This window comes from Truncatella angustata, assembly GCF_020726525.1.
Source record: "Truncatella angustata strain MPI-SDFR-AT-0073 chromosome Unknown BKA67scaffold_10, whole genome shotgun sequence".
Taxonomy (NCBI): Eukaryota; Fungi; Ascomycota; class Sordariomycetes; order Amphisphaeriales; family Sporocadaceae; genus Truncatella; species Truncatella angustata.
In genome coordinates this window covers 1,857,951-1,874,744 of record NW_025763390.1, presented here as the reverse complement: position 1 = coordinate 1,874,744, position 16,794 = coordinate 1,857,951, and the positions used below count along the sequence as shown (strand labels likewise).

At 48.1% G+C, this 16,794-nt stretch overlaps 8 protein-coding genes across 8 annotated transcripts; 4 read left to right on the top strand and 4 right to left on the bottom strand.

The window, feature by feature from the left end:
• Positions 1 to 1,193: 1,193 nt before the first annotated feature.
• On the top strand, positions 1,194 to 2,516 carry BKA67DRAFT_664183 (kinase-like domain-containing protein; the record flags this gene model as incomplete). The annotated part of the gene is made up of 1 exon (XM_046108324.1): positions 1,194 to 2,516. One exon carries the CDS (start codon positions 1,194 to 1,196, stop codon positions 2,514 to 2,516), a length of 1,323 nt encoding a protein of 440 aa, XP_045952857.1.
• Positions 2,517 to 2,641: 125 nt separating this feature from the next.
• BKA67DRAFT_99510 (uncharacterized protein) lies at positions 2,642 to 4,368 on the bottom strand. The gene is made up of 3 exons (XM_046109599.1): positions 3,820 to 4,368; positions 3,533 to 3,759; positions 2,642 to 3,468 (listed from the first exon to the last, which is right to left on the bottom strand). Exons 1-3 carry the CDS (start codon positions 4,203 to 4,205, stop codon positions 2,768 to 2,770), a joined length of 1,314 nt encoding a protein of 437 aa, XP_045952856.1. The 5' UTR covers positions 4,206 to 4,368; the 3' UTR covers positions 2,642 to 2,767.
• Positions 4,293 to 5,213, bottom strand: BKA67DRAFT_99505 (uncharacterized protein). The gene is made up of 3 exons (XM_046109598.1): positions 4,916 to 5,213; positions 4,772 to 4,852; positions 4,293 to 4,710 (listed from the first exon to the last, which is right to left on the bottom strand). The coding sequence occupies exons 1-3, from the start codon at positions 5,101 to 5,103 to the stop codon at positions 4,380 to 4,382; spliced, it is 600 nt and encodes a 199-aa protein (XP_045952855.1). The 5' UTR covers positions 5,104 to 5,213; the 3' UTR covers positions 4,293 to 4,379.
• Positions 5,214 to 5,309: 96 nt separating this feature from the next.
• Positions 5,310 to 7,208, bottom strand: BKA67DRAFT_583920 (uncharacterized protein). The gene is made up of 3 exons (XM_046104114.1): positions 6,455 to 7,208; positions 5,694 to 6,343; positions 5,310 to 5,641 (listed from the first exon to the last, which is right to left on the bottom strand). The coding sequence occupies exons 1-3, from the start codon at positions 6,834 to 6,836 to the stop codon at positions 5,597 to 5,599; spliced, it is 1,077 nt and encodes a 358-aa protein (XP_045952854.1). The 5' UTR covers positions 6,837 to 7,208; the 3' UTR covers positions 5,310 to 5,596.
• Positions 7,209 to 7,918: 710 nt separating this feature from the next.
• Positions 7,919 to 8,518, top strand: BKA67DRAFT_541307 (uncharacterized protein; the record flags this gene model as incomplete). The annotated part of the gene is made up of 1 exon (XM_046100915.1): positions 7,919 to 8,518. One exon carries the CDS (start codon positions 7,919 to 7,921, stop codon positions 8,516 to 8,518), a length of 600 nt encoding a protein of 199 aa, XP_045952853.1.
• A 244-nt stretch (positions 8,519 to 8,762) lies between these two features.
• Positions 8,763 to 9,926, bottom strand: BKA67DRAFT_541306 (uncharacterized protein; the record flags this gene model as incomplete). Its single annotated transcript, XM_046100914.1, has 2 exons — positions 8,763 to 9,492; positions 9,553 to 9,926. The coding sequence occupies 2 exons, from the start codon at positions 9,924 to 9,926 to the stop codon at positions 8,763 to 8,765; spliced, it is 1,104 nt and encodes a 367-aa protein (XP_045952852.1).
• A 2,139-nt stretch (positions 9,927 to 12,065) lies between these two features.
• Positions 12,066 to 14,413, top strand: BKA67DRAFT_541305 (ATP synthase subunit alpha; the record flags this gene model as incomplete). Its single annotated transcript, XM_046100913.1, has 6 exons — positions 12,066 to 12,137; positions 12,373 to 12,527; positions 12,781 to 12,837; positions 12,906 to 13,026; positions 13,071 to 14,084; positions 14,150 to 14,413. 6 exons carry the CDS (start codon positions 12,066 to 12,068, stop codon positions 14,411 to 14,413), a joined length of 1,683 nt encoding a protein of 560 aa, XP_045952851.1.
• Positions 14,414 to 14,810: 397 nt separating this feature from the next.
• Positions 14,811 to 16,408, top strand: BKA67DRAFT_99358 (H-hydrate dehydratase). Its single transcript, XM_046109597.1, has 4 exons — positions 14,811 to 15,231; positions 15,283 to 15,380; positions 15,434 to 16,138; positions 16,199 to 16,408. The coding sequence occupies exons 1-4, from the start codon at positions 15,135 to 15,137 to the stop codon at positions 16,319 to 16,321; spliced, it is 1,023 nt and encodes a 340-aa protein (XP_045952850.1). The 5' UTR covers positions 14,811 to 15,134; the 3' UTR covers positions 16,322 to 16,408.
• The last annotated feature ends 386 nt before the right edge of the window (positions 16,409 to 16,794 follow it).

Below are 16,794 nucleotides of genomic sequence, written 5' to 3'. Positions count from 1 at the left end.
ACCCTTGTGCTGTACAAAATCATCTATGGAGCTATTAGATTCGATATAAAAAGTTTTGAGACACAGGGATACAAGTATTTACTTAGAATGCTGACCGAAAGCTGCTTGATCAGGGGCGCTTTTTCCTTAATAACATTATGCGTCACCTGGAAGTCGCGTGCTGTCTTTGACAGGGATCTCCTGCCCATGATCACGGCGCAGACCAATTCTGTGATCTCACTCCACGACGCACAGCGTTAGAAAGCTGGAGGACGTCGTCGCTTAAAATGCTATAATACGATTTCTTGCAATGGGCATGATGGGAATGATGAGCTGTAATGAAGTTTGGTGATGCAAGTAGGATAGAGTGATATCTTTTCTCAAGACCGATGTGCAGCTTCTTTGGGGGTTGTTCCGTTGTAATAATTCAAGTTTACTCTAGGCAGTGATACCAAGATCAGACCGTCTATTACTCCATGCTTAAGGTGGACAAATGAAATAACATGATATATTTTCGACGACTGATTAAATCTTTGGTTTCAAATGGGTTCAGCTTTAGGGCAATTTAATACTAGTAAGGTCACTACTACAGCTTCCAAGAAAGGAAAATACTCTAGAGGCACTAATGCTTGTCGTCTATATGATCTGTGTGAATAGGTCTCTGAGTTTTGTGCCATACCCCTAGAAACCCACACCAAGTGTGCAGCATATTGTTCCATGTAAGCGCAAATGGGTACCAGATATATCGATACATAGTAGTGATTGTAAATTTGAATGTCTTAGGATAGCCGTGGGTGACCCACCTCTTGAACCGTAGCAGCTTTGCATTGTAGTTAATCGTAGCTCGTGTGCATTAAGCAACAACAAAACGATTAGTAAGAATAGTCAAGAAATGCGATTATTGTCGCATACTTCACATGAGATTATTGGAGTTTGAATGTAGCCATCCAGAAATCTTTGTATGTGCTACGTGAATATGCCATTGTCAAGGAAGAACAAAACAAAGAAGACAACCATTGACAGAAATGCTGAATAAAACACAGATTCATGACAAGAACTTGTTAAAGATACTTAAATGTCTTTTGAATGCCTGCAGGGATCGGTATCTGCTAACAGAGATTTCCTGAGCTGTAGTGAGTTATTTCACGGTTATAGTAACAAGCAGTTGGCATATTTTAGCTTTGATGATTCATCTTCAGGATTTCGTCGAAGTCATGACATCTGATTCTCGAACTTTACAGATCCCTGAACACCAACAAGATGGTGCAGCTCAAAAATCTTGCTACCAGAAACTATCCGATGAACATGTCGAAGAACTGGAGCTGTACAGGAAGAACGGGCTTCACCCAGTACACCTAGGTGATGTTCTCAATAATAGATACGAGGTCTTACACAAACTAGGCCATGGCACGTCTGCGACTGTTTGGCTCTGCTTCGATACCCAGACGTCTGCGTGGAAAGCCATTAAGATCATTGGGGCTTCGCACTCTTCAGACGACCGCCCTGAGCTGAAATTCCAGCTACAACTGTCTAGAAGCGACCTGGTAGCACTGCCCACGGATCATTTTTGGCTTGTAGGTCCAAACGGGCGCCATGTTTGTCTTGTCATGCCACCACTAGGCCCATCCGTCAGCAGCAAACACCAGACCATGGACCTAGAAGCTTTGCGAGAAGTATCCATGCAAGCTGCTGATGGCTTGGCATATATGCACCGAAAGGGAATATGTCATGGCGATTTCCGGACGGGCAATCTTCTATTCAGGCTTGATTCTGCCCGTATCAACGATCTAAGCAAAGGTGATATGCTTGCATTGATCGGAGAGGTCACCAAAATTGTTGTGGAGACAGACTTCGGGGAAGAACCCGGCTCTATCTCCCCTCGTTATCTTGTACATTCGTTGAACACGGATATATTTGCCGACTTCATCACGTGCCAAATCGCAGTCATTGGGCTAAGCTTGGCTTTTGAGATAACAAAGCCACCAAAAACATCGTCGGTTGATTTGCCCTACGCATCGCCACAGCTCCTTCTTCGACTGCCGCCCAGCACCCATAGTGATGTCTGGGCACTAGGATGCACTTTGCTCGAGATGCAAACGGGCTCGGTGTTTGGAACAGCGCCTTTTGAGATCATGCAGAGCATGGAACTCCTCCTAGGTCCTCTGCCGAAGCCGTTGCAGAGGACATGGTCGCGGGTCTACCCAGAGGAGATGCTGCATCCCGAGGGAAACACAGAGTATCTGACATGGCGTTCCGATGTTATTAGCGAGATCAAGAAGCATACGAGGAACGCAGATTGCCTTCTCAAGGAACTGGCAATGTCGCGAAAGCAGTCATTGAAGGGCCTATTAGCTGCAGACGACAAAAACAAGCCGGGATCGATCGTCTGGCAAGTACCAGAGAAGCAGGTCACACAAATTGGCGACCTAATAAAGCAAACGCTGTCGTATGATTTGCATACGCGCCATACAGCTGACGCTGTGGTACAACATGTCTGGTTTGACCAGGCACGCATTCACAGAAAACCTCGAGTATAACAAGACGTCTGTTTGACACAACTGTTGAAGTTTTGGATCAGACCACATCAGTGCTCGCCCACCTAGCGTATATCCGTTTTCAGCAACGGACTAGTAAGTTATATAAATCTCAAGGTTGTTCGCGAAATCCGACCATGTTTTCCGTCTCTATGTAAACTCCGACTGATACTGTTAATGATGTTGAATAGGTGATTAGATGTGAAAATCTAGTCGGTACTTGAACCGGACCTGTCCCGCCGATGGTGCCGAAGTTAAAACTGCTCCCCAAAAGATGGTTGCAGGAAATCAAGAAATGCTCCTCCAAAGAAGTCTTGCATACTCGGGATCTCAAACGGTGAGACCAAGTCACCTGGGCTTATGGGGCAATCCGCTGCTAGTTCATTCTCGATACCCACCGGCTCCTGTATAGGTGCTGTAGGTTTGGTGAAGTTCAACTGGGAGTTTTCTGTAATGTCTTCATGATTAGTATTATGCCCCTTTTTCATGCGAATTTGTAGTCGCCGCTGCGCAAGCTTTGGGAATTTGGTTATCCTCGAAAATTCTCGAAACTTGCGATAGTAATCGTCGATGCGCAGAACCAAATCCAAGCGGTGTTCATCGGAAAGGCCTGATTGAGACTCATCGTAATGTGCGACGATCAGAACACAATAAGCCACACAAAGATGGATGTCTGTCGTCATGGATCTTCTCGAGATGGGCCGCAACTCCAAGAAGAGGCGGAGGATGTTTTCTGCAAGCTCGGAGCAACTTTTCCTGAGGTCACGCTTCAGGTCTTCGGTTGTATCCACTGCTCCATCCGGGTGAGTTGTGCTCGGACGGGTGTCACCAAGAATGCTGTCGCCCATAAAGGTTCGAGACTGAAGATTTTCTCCGATGGCTTCGAGTTGCTGCCGCACGAGAGTGAGACAAGCAATGAAATACCCTAACTTGAGATTTGATGCTGTAGGCATTGCTTCGGGCAGACGTGAGTATTGGCTGACACAGTGGCGAGATCGCGTGGATATCATTTAACTTACATAAAAGATGGCTCCATTTTTTTCTCCAAGACGCAAATTGTTCAGCCTCAACGGCATTGTTACTGGACGAGCACCGTCGGAGAGCCTGGACCAGAACCGAGTATAGCTGGATTTCTGCAAGCAACATACTATCTTGTAACGAAGCGTTGTAAAAGCTCACAAGATTGTTGCATTGATTCAGGTACACATCATCGATGACTGACGGTTTCCCAGTCGCAGTAGCCCAACTGTCGCTCTCCGTTAGTATGCATGGTAGAGAGGAGTTGGAAAGCTTTATGAACCCTTACTGAAGGTGCTGCAAGCATATGATAGACCAGAGCCGAATGGCCCTATGGTCCACGGATGTGGCTTCATCTTGACTGATATTGGAAACAATCTTCGAAAAGTGGATAGCAAGGATCGCTTGTTGTGCGCAGAACCCAGTTAGTAGCCAGCTGTCAATATATTCCGACTCATTCTTCTCCTGGCAATCTGAGTTAAAGGTATCCATTGTTCTGAGGGGTGTCTTGTTTACTGTTGCCGGTTCCACCATGCCATCCGTCATCAGCAGTATCCCGTAGGTTTGCTCTAGAGTTAGCGGACTCGACAGAAGCGCCGATCCCATGGCATTGCGAACTCGGGAGTACACTTCTCGATAAAGTGTAGTGTCACGCATTTCTTCATGACAGGCCATTCCTCTCAAAAAGCAAACAGCTCGAAGAAACAGGGAATCACACACATCTCTGCGTGTTGCCAAATCTTGTTTCTCATGAAGCAGACGTGATTGGCTGTGGGTGGTGAAGAATCTAGCACAAGATTTTAGCCATAGGACCTCTGAAGAGCTCGCTTCTCCGGAATTTTTTTTCCCTTACAGAGCAACCATGTCCTCCTCGAATTTCCTATCAATCATCCCACTAGATACCAGATTAAGAGTGGCGCTATCCAAAGCCTGCCGACGGCTGCCGTAATATCGTTGCCCTATCTCACGCAACACTACTATTGGGGACGAATGGGACACCAAAGTAGCAAGATCCGATATCTCCTCAACATCTCGTGGTTCGGTGCTTAGTCGGTAATCAAATCTCTTGGACCTACTCAAGTTGGATATGTCCGATACCGACTGAGATTGGGTTATACCTTTTTGTAAGTCTTTTACAAGGTCCATAAGTTCTAGTAATCTTTCCTCTTGATTATGCAGTCTTCAGGCCTACGTAGTTAGCGAAGTAGATTATATTACGAACGACCTGATGTATGACTTGCCTCTGTTCGAGAGACTGAGTTCGATTATCAGCCACAGTGGACTCTGGCACAAAATTATTTTCGCGCAAGGAACAAATTAGTCTGAAAATGCTTATTGTTAACCCACAGGTCTAAAAGCATGATGCGTAGAATTTGGGGGCCAACCTTAGGTTCTGACAACGTCTGCAACTTTGCACTCCAGGGGCAAGTTCACATCGGGTCTTAGACCTCTGACATGACTGACACGAAATAACTCGCCGGCGCCGCTTCCTTTGCGACTCGGTCGAAGCGCCATCCTCCGTGCTAGCGTTGTGCGAGGATCGTTTGGGTGGTCTAGATTGATCATCCGACATTGTATCGTATGATCCTATCTACACATAGCTGTAGGATAGACATCCGATCCAGAGTCAAGAGTGCAACTTGAAAGAATCCCAAGTGATAACTTCCGAATCCATGTTGTCGGAGATCTGCGGTCGCCGAACCCTGCACTTCCCTAGCGTCTGTAGTCAATATTTAGTGTGACTTGGCACCAACCATTCTCAATGTCCGCTGCAGCAGCTGGGAATTCATTGCAGGTATCATATTGAAAACACTCTGTGTATAAGCATTAGACCTCGCTTTACGGTGCAATCCTAACAACGTCTGTTCGTATAATTTCGAGGCGCGTATAACTACAATGCAATTTCCACTCGAGGTGAATCACATACTACGGCATAGTCTCCAATAGACTAACAAGGGAAACATGAGGTATACTGGGTGCCCACATGAATCTGCTCTGCTCCATATCTTGGCATAGCTCAGCCATACACAATCTCATCCTCCTGGCACACATTTGACAGACCTTGATTAGAGACTGCCTCTTTGCGCCAGTGTGAGTCGATCCCGATGCCACTACATCATGAATTAGCAAGTCGCCAAGCATCAACGCTTAGATTCCACATACCTTTCCGCATGATATAGGCTCGTACAAAGCAGGGTGGTCTTCATCAATGCACGTGGGGACAACTTCGCAGATGGCTTCAGGGTTGAACCCCAGGAAGAAGGGCATCGCGTATCGCGACTCCGTCCGACGGTTGTATACCCTGTGCACAGTAGATCTGAACTTGTTGTTCGAGAGGCGCTGCATGAAGTCGCCAATATTCACGACGAAAGTCCCTTCGATCGGCTTGGCGTCTAGCCACTCACCACCGAGCGACAATACCTGGAGACCTCCGGAATTGTCCTGCCATAATAGTGTGATGCATTGGATATCGGTATGCGACCCGATGCCGACATCAACATCTGCTGCTTTGGAAGCATCGATTAGCCCAGGATAGTGGATGTGCACCGCGTCGGCGCCTGGGTGAGTCACGATGGCGTCGAAATAGTCCTCTGGCAGATCGAGCGCGAGCGCAAACAAGCGAATGAGTTTCCGAGCCAGTTGTAGACGGCGTTGCCAAAATTCAACCAAAACAGAACGATACCCTTCGATGTGATTTGTTTTATCCCAGATAAAATCATCGGACTTCTTCGCAATATCATCAGCACTCAGTGAGTTACCACCGGCCGGGTCATGGCGTGGATCATATCGCATGGAGAAAGTTTCCTTCTTGTCTATGCGTTGAATCAGTAATGACACCGTGTATTCTTTCGTTGTTGTTTGATGTTACGCCACTGAGTACTTCAGTCTACTACTATAATGAACCACCTGGGAAAGATTCATACCTCGAGATTCGGTTTTGTTAATCTGACTAGCTCCGACGCCATGGTACCCATTCGACTGACCCGTATACCTGAATGAGACTTTCTCTTTTTCGCTCAGTGGCTGCTCGAAAAACCTTTGTACTTGTGTTAGAGCATCCTCGATGAGCCTATCGGGTATTCCGTGATTGTTAATGTAGAAAAACCCCGTGGTTTCCGCGGCTGCTTTGATCTTCGTTGCCAGAGCCCTCCTAGCTTCGAGTTCACCGTCAATAGAGCTCAAGTCAATTAGCGGCATCTCTTCTGCTGTAGGTGGGCGGGGGGGCGCTGTGCTGACTTGGCGAAAGACAGGCCCATGAGGTGTCAGTAACTCGAGGGTAGTGTATGCTGTAGTCATCGTCGCCATTGTGATGAGTAGGCTCGGTATCTCCAAGATATTCAGTCAGATATTGGGGTTTGGGGAATCGGCGCTAGATACGTCCTAAGGTATAGTGAAGTATGGATGAAAGATTACCACCTTGTCAATAGTTTGTTAAGCAAAACCAGACGTTTGATACCGAGATAGAAGTATTAATACTTGGCTCGATCAGAATTGCTAGTTGAAGAAAAGCTGGGGCCTGATTATGGTCTTATTCAAGACTACCATAAGGCAATCATTTCCGTTGGACAGCCGCTACATGCTGCGGAGACCGTGGGGGAGTGGAGCTGTGATAAGCACCCCCAATCCTTCGGCAGCTGGAGAGTGGAGGTACGGGAATATCGTAGCTGAATCGGCTTGCTGTAATCGAAGTTGGATAGGCGAAACGATCTTCAGTTCCTCCTTTTTCGTTATGTGAGGTGGCTTTTGTTAGTGTATCAATGTGGTTTGAGGCAAGGCCATGAAACTCTTCCCCTTAGATACACAATATTATGCCACGTATTCAAACTTATACACTTTTACTTCGAAAATTGTGGAAAAGTTCTTCGTTTACTGTTTGAGATCAACAACAGTTTGTAGAACAGCTGTGCGCTATTTGTATCCGAACTTCGATTGGAATATACACAAGCCACCCAATGGCTAGCAATCAAAGCTCCTTCGAACTCTTATACTGCACCCAGGCACGCGGAGTATTTACAGAGAAATACTTGGTTCACTTCGATATCTACACAATATCTACTTTCAGGTGATTTTACAGCATAATGGTGGTTATGGCTTTATTATTTGTCTTCGTCTCGTTCTATGACATGATTGAGCAAGATTCGCTGAAAGAAGTGGAATCATGCGCCAATGTGAGCATATGGCTTAAGCATGTATAAAAGAAACCACCAATGAAATATTTCCACAGGATAAGAAAATACGACTATCAATGAAACGATAAATCAAACTCCAATGCTGTTAGTGTACAGAAAGTCTGATAAGATTCGCCTCTTGATGAAAACGCCTTGAGAACGCCTTTCGGCGCGAAGACTGGTCTCACTATCACCGGACCAGATATAGTATTGCAGAACATGGAAACTTTCAGCGAAAAGTATACTTACTTTGAAAACAAAGACGTAAACTGGGACCTGAACTTGGAGAATTTGAATGATAATTCAGGTGATATTGCCGACGGACCTATGAGCACGGAGTTGGTACATGACGATTTCGACCAGGATCACCAAGAGTTGATGCCGCTATTAGCTTTCACGGCTGATTCCTCCACCTTTTTTCCGCCGCCGTCTTTATCTTCTTGTTCGAAGGGGCCAGATATGCTGATGTCGCGCATCCAGAATACCTGGCACGGTATGTTGCGCTGGACTCGTCCGTCAGCTACAATGATTGAGGTGTCCCCCTTTCAATCACGATATACACGTGAGCAGAAAGAAAAATGGGTTGTACGAGGAGCGTTCCCTGCTCTTCCAGCTGCGCCGGCTCCCACGATGGAGGAGTTGTCGTCTAGCGATCGTTTGTTCAAGGGACATCAGTCAGCTCCGTCGACTCGTCATGGTTTCTGTCCTCATTGCGGTACCGTCGCCTCGTCCTTGAAGTACAGAGGACACCTAGTTCTCGCCAATCTCACACCGTACCATCTCATCCTGCCCACAAGAGGAGATAGCTGCATGGTTTAGGAGGAAATGGCTGGCATTATATACATAGAGTAACAATATTCATACTAGTTACTGTTTACGCAAATTTGCTCACAAAAATCCATCCCCTCTCCACTCTTGGCGGAGAGATCCAATAACAAGATCCAGAAAATCTATAACCCGACTTAACAATATTATGTATCCTTTCAAGACCCGCTCGGCATATACAACTATAGACATCAATGCGAAACCCCTTATTTACTGCCCACGACCCGTCAACCAACTGTTATTGGCCAGCCGTTCGTCCGATGCCTCCAAGACCTAACACTTTCTGATGGTCTCTGGAAACGTGCTCAAGCTCTGAAGGCAGTTGGGCACCCGGCGCTTGCGATTGCACCCAGTTCGAATCAGCAGCAGATAATTCGACAGGAGCCGTGGTGGAACTAGAAAATTCTTGTGGTTTCCTACTATCTTCCGGCGACAGTTCTGAATAAACGTAGCTCGGCGCAGGTGTGTGTGCGCCTTCGTACGGCTGCGAGTAGTACGAGTACGGCGTCATTGGTGTGGTCGTGCTGTTAATAACCGTGGGCAGCGTCTTGCTCTTCCGTTTCGACCGCCATAAGAGGTAAGACAATATTGCAACAATCATCACGGCCACCGCTCCACCTACGCCGATTCCAGCAGCCGCTCCTGCTGATAGACGAGTGCCTGTGCTATTCGCGGAAATTATCGTGCTGTTCTGGACATCCGTGGAGCTGGGAGAACTTGTCGGTGCTGCTGTCGCCATAGGGAACCCCGGAGGAGTGGACGTTAGATCTGAAGGCTGGTATACGAGCTGGAAAAGTGGTGCTTGTATTGTATAGTTGGCCACGATGGAACTACCAACGGGGAACGGTATCGTTTTGAAGGCGTAGTTGATGGCACTTCCGCCTCCTGGGCAAATTCCGGTCAATAGTGACGTAGAACTAGCCACAGAGCGACAGGTCTGAGCATAGCCGTTCCCACAGGTGTAGCCACTGTCTGAAAATCAGTTCAAGCCGTCAGAATTCATTACATGCCAGTCCGGAAGGTCATACGTTGGGCAGCAGCCTACTGCTATTTCTGATGCTGTTATTTGAAATTGGAAATCGAATCCTCCTTCCTGACCGACTGAATAAGAACAAGCCGGCTTGTAGCCACTTGGGCAGGCGATACCTGGGGAATAGAATCCCCATCCCTTGAAAGGGGGGTTAGCTTTCGGAGCTGCGCTTGTTGTATACGGCCAGCATGCGGTATCATCCGCGGCATATTCAGCATTATTTATACACGTTTGGGCAACCCATCCATTATCGCACGAGTCGCATTCGGCAATGACGTTGCCACAATAGCTTGGCGCTGTGAATGTGGTGGTAAGCGGACCAAGATTGCTCCTGGTGTGCGAGGAAGCCGAGGATGAGGTTGCTGTGGCCATTGTACAAAAATGGTTGCCAGAATTTCTCCAGCATGGTGCTGTTCAGGCAGACGTTGGTGATGAGGAAAAATAAGTGAATGCAGATCGGAGAGCTTCTTGCTCATGTTCCTGGTGGTTATATTTTTGAGCGGCCGCCGCCAAGCAGTTCTTATGGCATCAAACACTGCCCCATGGCAGTACCAAATCCAATCATGGCCAGCAATCCTGTGGCTTTCAATGATTGCCGTAACGTGCAGTTGCAAAAGTAATCAAAAGCACTGAAAGGGAATGGTGTGCTTACTCGGAGGATCTCTTTCTTACCGGCTGTGTCTTTGTGTAACCACAAGCGCATGTAAGATTGAATTTTCTTATGAGAATACCAAGCATATTGTTGCAGACCCGACTTTTGATGGTGGTACAACGACCAGATGGCCACTCCGGGTAAAATTAAAACCCTTGGTCGATATGAGGAATGGCATGGCATCAACATACCTCCAGTAAGACGAATGCATCAGTTCATGATTCGTCGGCCTCTATGTTTTAGGCTCTTGTCCTCCCTCCGAATGTTATCGTTCATAACAATTTCGGATAGACCTTGGGAAACGAGCTTTTTCAAAGTAAAGTATTCTTTGTCTCTAATGTCCAGAACGCGAACTGACAAAACAATGAAAAAGAATGTTGCTTTCATGACGTTGTTATTCCTTGCTGCATTGCAAGAAAGTATGCCCTTAGTAAAAAGTCCTCAAGTTCTTGCATCCATGGGGCAGAATCAGAATGGGCAGCTCATTCGATGATGTATATATATCCGAGAATAAGTTCGTTTTGTTTCTTCAAGTGGTTCCCCTGCATTACTGGCGGATTTCAAAGTCCGTAATAAGGTACCCGCCGTTATTATGTTACCCGCAGCCGGCTCCCCAAAATGTAGACCGGATTGGGTTACAGAGTTGAGGCCATGCAGAAGGACCATCGTCACATGGAGTTGTTGTGAGTGCTTTACAAACAATGACTTGAGGCACCATCCGGTGATTTGTAGCGGTTTGTTGCAGGATGGTAGATCTTGCCTTCATACCAAATGCAGAGTCGCTTGCTGCGAGAAGGCGTACGTGTACGTGCTAATGGGCTGTTAGCTCTTATGGGCAGGCCTATACAACTTATGAGTTGGATTCCTCGCCGCAAACGATTCTATTCTTTCTTTTGCGTGGATACAGTAATTTCAAAGTACTTTTCCGCACCCTGGAGATCCGAAGACATAAGGAGATAGAAAAAGTGTGGTCAATTAGCAGACTGGACGTTGCATAGTTCAAGATCACTCGTGCTGATACGTAATCTCATAATATAAATGGTCTTTTGAACAACATGGGACATGACCGAACCAGCGATGAGACTTGTGCTGATTTTCGACGTCGGTTTTAAAATACTGTTGTTCGAGATTGCCCCAGTTGCTCTTAGCCATTACGACAGGAGTGTGGGCACCACACACAATTGGCAATACCTACAATTGAAGCCTTTTGACAAAGTACATGACACCGGAGCCCGAGCCGGCAAAGGTCAAGCTGTGCTGTAGGAATAAAGCCATGCTCGAGCAGTCCACTTGGGGTCGAGGCCGATGAAGCTGAAGTGGATGCACCGTGCCTGCCACAGTCGCAAGCACGGACGGTTTAGTGGTAATCTCGGAATAAATTGGAGCAGATAGTTTTGGGAGCAGGAGCAGTAGCAGCAGAAGAGCGACTTGGGCGGGATTTTGTATGAGAGAGAGGTGCGCTCCCTAGAGATGGTAGAGATTGTGAGGTATTTAATTAATTATGGCAACACCGGTCTTTGAGAATTACTGAAGTCGCGTCCAAAAAGAAGGGCACCAGAGATGATGAACAAGCAAAAAGAAAGAGGGAAAAAGCACAGACCACGGCGTCTCGTCTCTGACTTGCTCTGACTAGAAGAGGAGGCAGGAAAGGAACATTTCGGGTTTAGATCCAAGATCGGATCCACATTCTCCCATTCCCCTTGGTGCTTCGTGAGAAACTTGCAACTTCGCCCGAGAAAAGTCCCAATTGCAAAACCTCAAGTCCATTCCACCCATCCCCCAATCTCCTCTCCCTATCAATTGCACCCTACTGCAATTGATTCTCCCTTCCCCCAGAGGATCATATATACCTCGTAAATATGTTCCGCAACGCCGTTCGTCAGTCCACGCGCGCCGTGAGCGCCATCTCTGCGTCGGGCAGAGTGCTTGCGGTAAGTCCTGACTCCAGAGTTCCTCGAGTTCCATGAACCGGGACAGCTCCCTTCCATCATCGAAACACCGATGCGACCGGCCTCAATCCATCTCCACGGCCATCCCGCAGCTCAATTGAGCTCTTGGGATTCTCTGCCGGCTCATTCGGGAGCTTGCAAAGCTTTGCTTGGAGCTGTTGTCGTCCATCTTGTCTCTCGGGCATTCGGCTAACGTCAAGCTTGTTGTTTTTCATAGGCACGAAATGCCGCACCCGCCGCCTTCAACCTCCAGACCCGATCATACGCCGACAAGGCCTCTCCCACCGAGGTCTCGTCCATCCTCGAGCAAAGGATCCGTGGCGTCTCTGAGGAGTCCAACTTGGCCGAGACTGGCCGTGTTCTCTCTGTCGGGTATGTCGAAACCACCATCACACTACAATACACTATTTGCTGCCAAACTGTACAAGTGGAGCCCGGAGTCGGGATTTTTCATGGCACCAAACAACAACAACAAAAACATCTTTGTCGCATATCATTATCATCATCGTCATCATCACCATCATCATGTTATCCCTGTCAACAATCATTGTCATCATGGCTGCCGATACAGATTTGAGCTTGGGTATTTCCAATTGGACGTGGTTCGCTAACTTGCCTCCCACAGAGATGGTATCGCCCGTGTGCACGGTATGGCCAACGTCCAGGCTGAGGAGCTTGTCGAGTACGTATTATCATTGCGCCCAACAACTTCAGCACGGCCTAATTGACCCTTTTTCTTTTTCTTTACAGGTTCGCCTCCGGTGTCAAGGGTATGTGCATGAACCTCGAGGCCGGCCAAGTCGGTGTTGTGTTGTTCGGTTCCGATCGTCTGGTCAAGGAGGGTGAGACCGTCAAGCGTACCGGTGAAATTGTAAGTCATCGTCACTCCCTAACCTCGCGTGCGAACATTTTTAGTCGAGTGTTGGCTCACAAGATGACCAGGTGGATGTTCCCGTTGGTCCTGAGCTGCTCGGCCGTGTCGTCGACGCTCTCGGTAACCCCATCGATGGAAAGGGTCCCCTCAACACCAAGGAGAAGCGCCGTGCTCAGCTCAAGGCCCCTGGTATTCTGCCCCGAAAGTCCGTCAACCAGCCCGTACAGACTGGTCTCAAGTCCATCGACGCCATGGTTCCCATCGGCCGTGGTCAGCGTGAGTTGATCATTGGTGATCGTCAGACCGGAAAGACTGCCGTCGCTCTTGATGCCATCCTTAACCAGAAGCGATGGAACAACTCCAACGACGAGACCAAGAAGCTCTACTGTGTCTACGTCGCCGTTGGCCAGAAGCGATCCACCGTCGCCCAGCTCGTCAAGACCCTTGAGGAGAACGACGCCATGAAGTACTCCATCATTGTCGCTGCCACCGCCTCCGAGGCCGCTCCCCTGCAGTACATTGCTCCCTTCACTGGTGCCTCCATCGGTGAGTGGTTCCGTGACAACGGCAAGCACTCTCTCGTCATCTACGACGATCTGTCCAAGCAGGCCGTTGCCTACCGTCAAATGTCTCTGCTCCTCCGTCGCCCCCCTGGACGTGAGGCCTACCCCGGTGACGTCTTCTACCTCCACTCTCGTCTCCTCGAGCGTGCCGCCAAGATGAACGACAAGCTCGGTGGAGGTTCCATGACTGCCCTGCCCATCATTGAGACCCAGGGTGGTGATGTCTCTGCCTACATTCCCACCAACGTCATTTCCATCACTGATGGTCAGATCTTCTTGGAGTCTGAGTTGTTCTACAAGGGTATCCGTCCCGCCATCAACGTCGGTCTGTCTGTCTCCCGTGTCGGTTCCGCTGCCCAGCTTAAGGCCATGAAGCAAGTCGCTGGTTCGCTCAAGCTCTTCTTGGCCCAGTACCGTGAGGTCGCTGCCTTCGCCCAGTTCGGTTCCGATTTGGATGCTGCCACCAAGCAGACCCTGAGCCGTGGTGAGCGCGTAAGTTTTAAAACCCATTGTCCCGAATTATTTCTGATTCAAGTTACTAATTATGCTGCCTACAGTTGACCGAGCTCCTCAAGCAGAAGCAGTACTCTCCCATGGCCGTCAACGAGATGGTTCCCCTTATCTTCGCTGGTGTCAACGGTTACCTCGACTCCGTCCCCGTCGCCAAGATCCTCCAGTGGGAGTCTGACTTCCTCTCCCACCTGAAGACCAACGAGTCTGATCTCCTTGCCACCATTGACAAGGAGGGTGCGCTCAGCAAGGAACTCGAGCAAAAACTGCGTGATGTCGTCGTGAGCTTCACCAAGAGCTTCACCTCGTAAATACACCGCCTATAGGTGTAGTGTGTAGCAACCACTAGATAATGATCAGTAGAGAGAGCAGGGGGAAATCTGTCGATACTTGAGTCATTAATTGGTGGAACCTGTTTCTCATAGAGGCGAGGTGTGTACGTCGTCGGGTGCTGGAAAGTGAGGAGTGGGTTGAGTTGAGGGAAAAAATACCCCGGTTCAGCCATTGTAAAATAGAGCCAAAAACTCAAGAGCACTCGATTCCCTTTGTCTGTTATATGATTTTTGAACCTGTCTTCCACCTACTCTGCAATAGTGATGTATTTATACACATGCATTTGCACTTCTTTAATGCTTTTGTTCTGCGTGTTTATGTGCTGGCATGTAACAACTTTTGTTAGAGCTGTTTTCAATGGAGCTGGCTAAGCTAGTGATGTCATCTTGATGAAACTCAGTAAACGGATCAAATGCTCCATCTGTCAACTAAGCTCACGACAGCTATGACAATTTGATAAATACTTCTCAGGAAAAGAGACACCATATTGGTGAAAGTCTATAAACTGATAATCCTCCCTCTGCGATACTTGCGAAAGAGAAGCCACTGTCCGATCACGGAAGAACATCATCTCACTATCATACAGCTTAGGCTTTGAAATCCCACTGCTTCCGAACATCTCAAAGAACAGCTGGTCCCAAGGGATAACAACACACTTACAGTTCTTCTGCCTGGCTCCAAGCCAACTTATTCTTCCAAATGAGTTCCGAGTCTCTCGAAATGTCTTCTGCTACACGTGAAATTTTAAGCAAGGTGCGCCAGATGGTGCCGCCTATGCTCAAGGAATTCCACAAGGGTAAGTCCATCAGCAACTGAAATAGATTCGGATGCTCAAGGAATGTCGCAGGTCAGCTTGGTCGAGTCGCTGTGATCGGTGGAAGCGTAGACTACACAGGCGCTCCGTACTTCTCTGCCATGGCCAGTGCTAAGTTGGGATGTGATATGGTACGTTGACCCCGCAACATCAACATGGCACGATATACTCACAAAAGAAAAAGTCCCACGTAATCTGCACGCCCGGTGCAGCATCTGTCATTAAGACTTACAGCCCTAACCTGATGGTGCACCCGCTAATGCGACAATCACCACCACCCCACGCCAAAGACCTTCCAGCCTCGGAGACGGATCCTGGTGAGATTTCCAAGGAGATCATCGACATGCTCGACCGTCTGCATGTCCTGGTGGTCGGTCCCGGCCTGGGTCGCGACCCGCTCATGCATCAGACTTTGGCTAAGGTTCTTGCCGAGGCCCGCAAGAAGAAGATGCCCGTGGTCATGGACGCTGACTCGCTTGGCCTCGTGCAATCAAACCCAGAGCTCGTCATCGGCTGGAAGGAGGTTGTGCTCACGCCCAACGTGGTCGAGTTCGGACGTCTGCAGAAGGCACTCAAGATCGACGACAAGGAGTTTGAGGGCAAGTCTGAGACGGCCAAAATCGAGGCGCTAAGCAAGGCCCTCGACGGTGTCACAATTGTTCAGAAGGGCGGCAAGGACTTCATCTCCAATGGCGAGGAGACGCTGGTCGTTGATCTGGAAGGTGGCCTGAAGAGAAGCGGTGGACAGGGTGACACTCTCACAGGTAGTATTGCTACGTTCCTGGCGTGGCGTAACGCCTACTTGGAGGGGCTATGGGACCATGGCAACAAGCTCGACGAGAAGGAGACTCTCAGATTGGCGGCCTTTGGCGGTGCTTGCGTCACAAGGGTGAGTTATTGTCCATTCGAGTACACTGTTAAAATCTGTAATATGCTGATTTCGCCATAGGAATGCTCGAGAAGGGCCTTCCAGAAGAAGGGCCGCAGCTTACAGGCCAGCGATTTGACCGAGGAAGTTCACCCTTCTTTCCTGACATTGTTTGGCGAGAGCGAGCCTGATGCTAAGTTATAAAGATCACAAATCTGATTAGTGAGGAGATGATAGCTGTAATCATATAACTGGTAGTATGGCTGGAGCATGATTTGAGCATGACGTCTCAATATTATAAATGTAACTTCACGTAAATTGCACAAAAACTGCCACGACGTGATGAAGCAAGATAATATTCCAACCGTTATAGATTACCTAATCATATTCTTTCCATCTTTGTTTGATAGCTGTGTCAATCGCGATAGAAACATACGATTCTATATCATGAGAAGATAACTGTTTAAGACGGCCTTCCACTGATCGCCTCACATGAACGTATGGAAGTAAACAATCATTACTGAACCATAAATCCAGTGAACCATATTATACCATTGCTCCTGTCTATCCAATACAACTTATCCCCGTCTCAAGCCATAAAAGAACTGCCGCGGGCGGTTTGGGTCCTTCATGTAACACAGCAGGAACCGCTCACGCCTTTTTTTTTTTTTTTTTTT

Excerpts from the sequence above, each read along its gene's own strand:
- BKA67DRAFT_99510 (XM_046109599.1), bottom strand. The coding sequence starts at position 4,205 with ATGGCCTGTCATGAAGAAATGCGTGACACTACACTTTATCGAGAAGTG. Across the intron at positions 3,760-3,819 it reads ATATGCTTGCAGCACCTTCA|TTGGGCTACTGCGACTGGGA; the intron begins GTAAGGGTTCAT and ends GGAGAGCGACAG. Across the intron at positions 3,469-3,532 it reads AAAATGGAGCCATCTTTTAT|CAATGCCTACAGCATCAAAT; the intron begins GTAAGTTAAATG and ends GTCTGCCCGAAG.
- BKA67DRAFT_99505 (XM_046109598.1), bottom strand. The coding sequence starts at position 5,103 with ATGTCGGATGATCAATCTAGACCACCCAAACGATCCTCGCACAACGCT. Across the intron at positions 4,853-4,915 it reads AGACGTTGTCAGAACCTAAG|ACTAATTTGTTCCTTGCGCG; the intron begins GTTGGCCCCCAA and ends AAGCATTTTCAG. Across the intron at positions 4,711-4,771 it reads ACTCAGTCTCTCGAACAGAG|ACTGCATAATCAAGAGGAAA; the intron begins GCAAGTCATACA and ends GTAGGCCTGAAG.
- BKA67DRAFT_583920 (XM_046104114.1), bottom strand. The coding sequence starts at position 6,836 with ATGGCGACGATGACTACAGCATACACTACCCTCGAGTTACTGACACCT. Across the intron at positions 6,344-6,454 it reads TAACAAAACCGAATCTCGAG|ACAAGAAGGAAACTTTCTCC; the intron begins GTATGAATCTTT and ends TTCAACGCATAG. Across the intron at positions 5,642-5,693 it reads AGCCTATATCATGCGGAAAG|TGGCATCGGGATCGACTCAC; the intron begins GTATGTGGAATC and ends TTCATGATGTAG.
- BKA67DRAFT_99358 (XM_046109597.1), top strand. The coding sequence starts at position 15,135 with ATGAGTTCCGAGTCTCTCGAAATGTCTTCTGCTACACGTGAAATTTTA. Across the intron at positions 15,381-15,433 it reads CTAAGTTGGGATGTGATATG|TCCCACGTAATCTGCACGCC; the intron begins GTACGTTGACCC and ends CAAAAGAAAAAG. Across the intron at positions 16,139-16,198 it reads GCGGTGCTTGCGTCACAAGG|GAATGCTCGAGAAGGGCCTT; the intron begins GTGAGTTATTGT and ends ATTTCGCCATAG.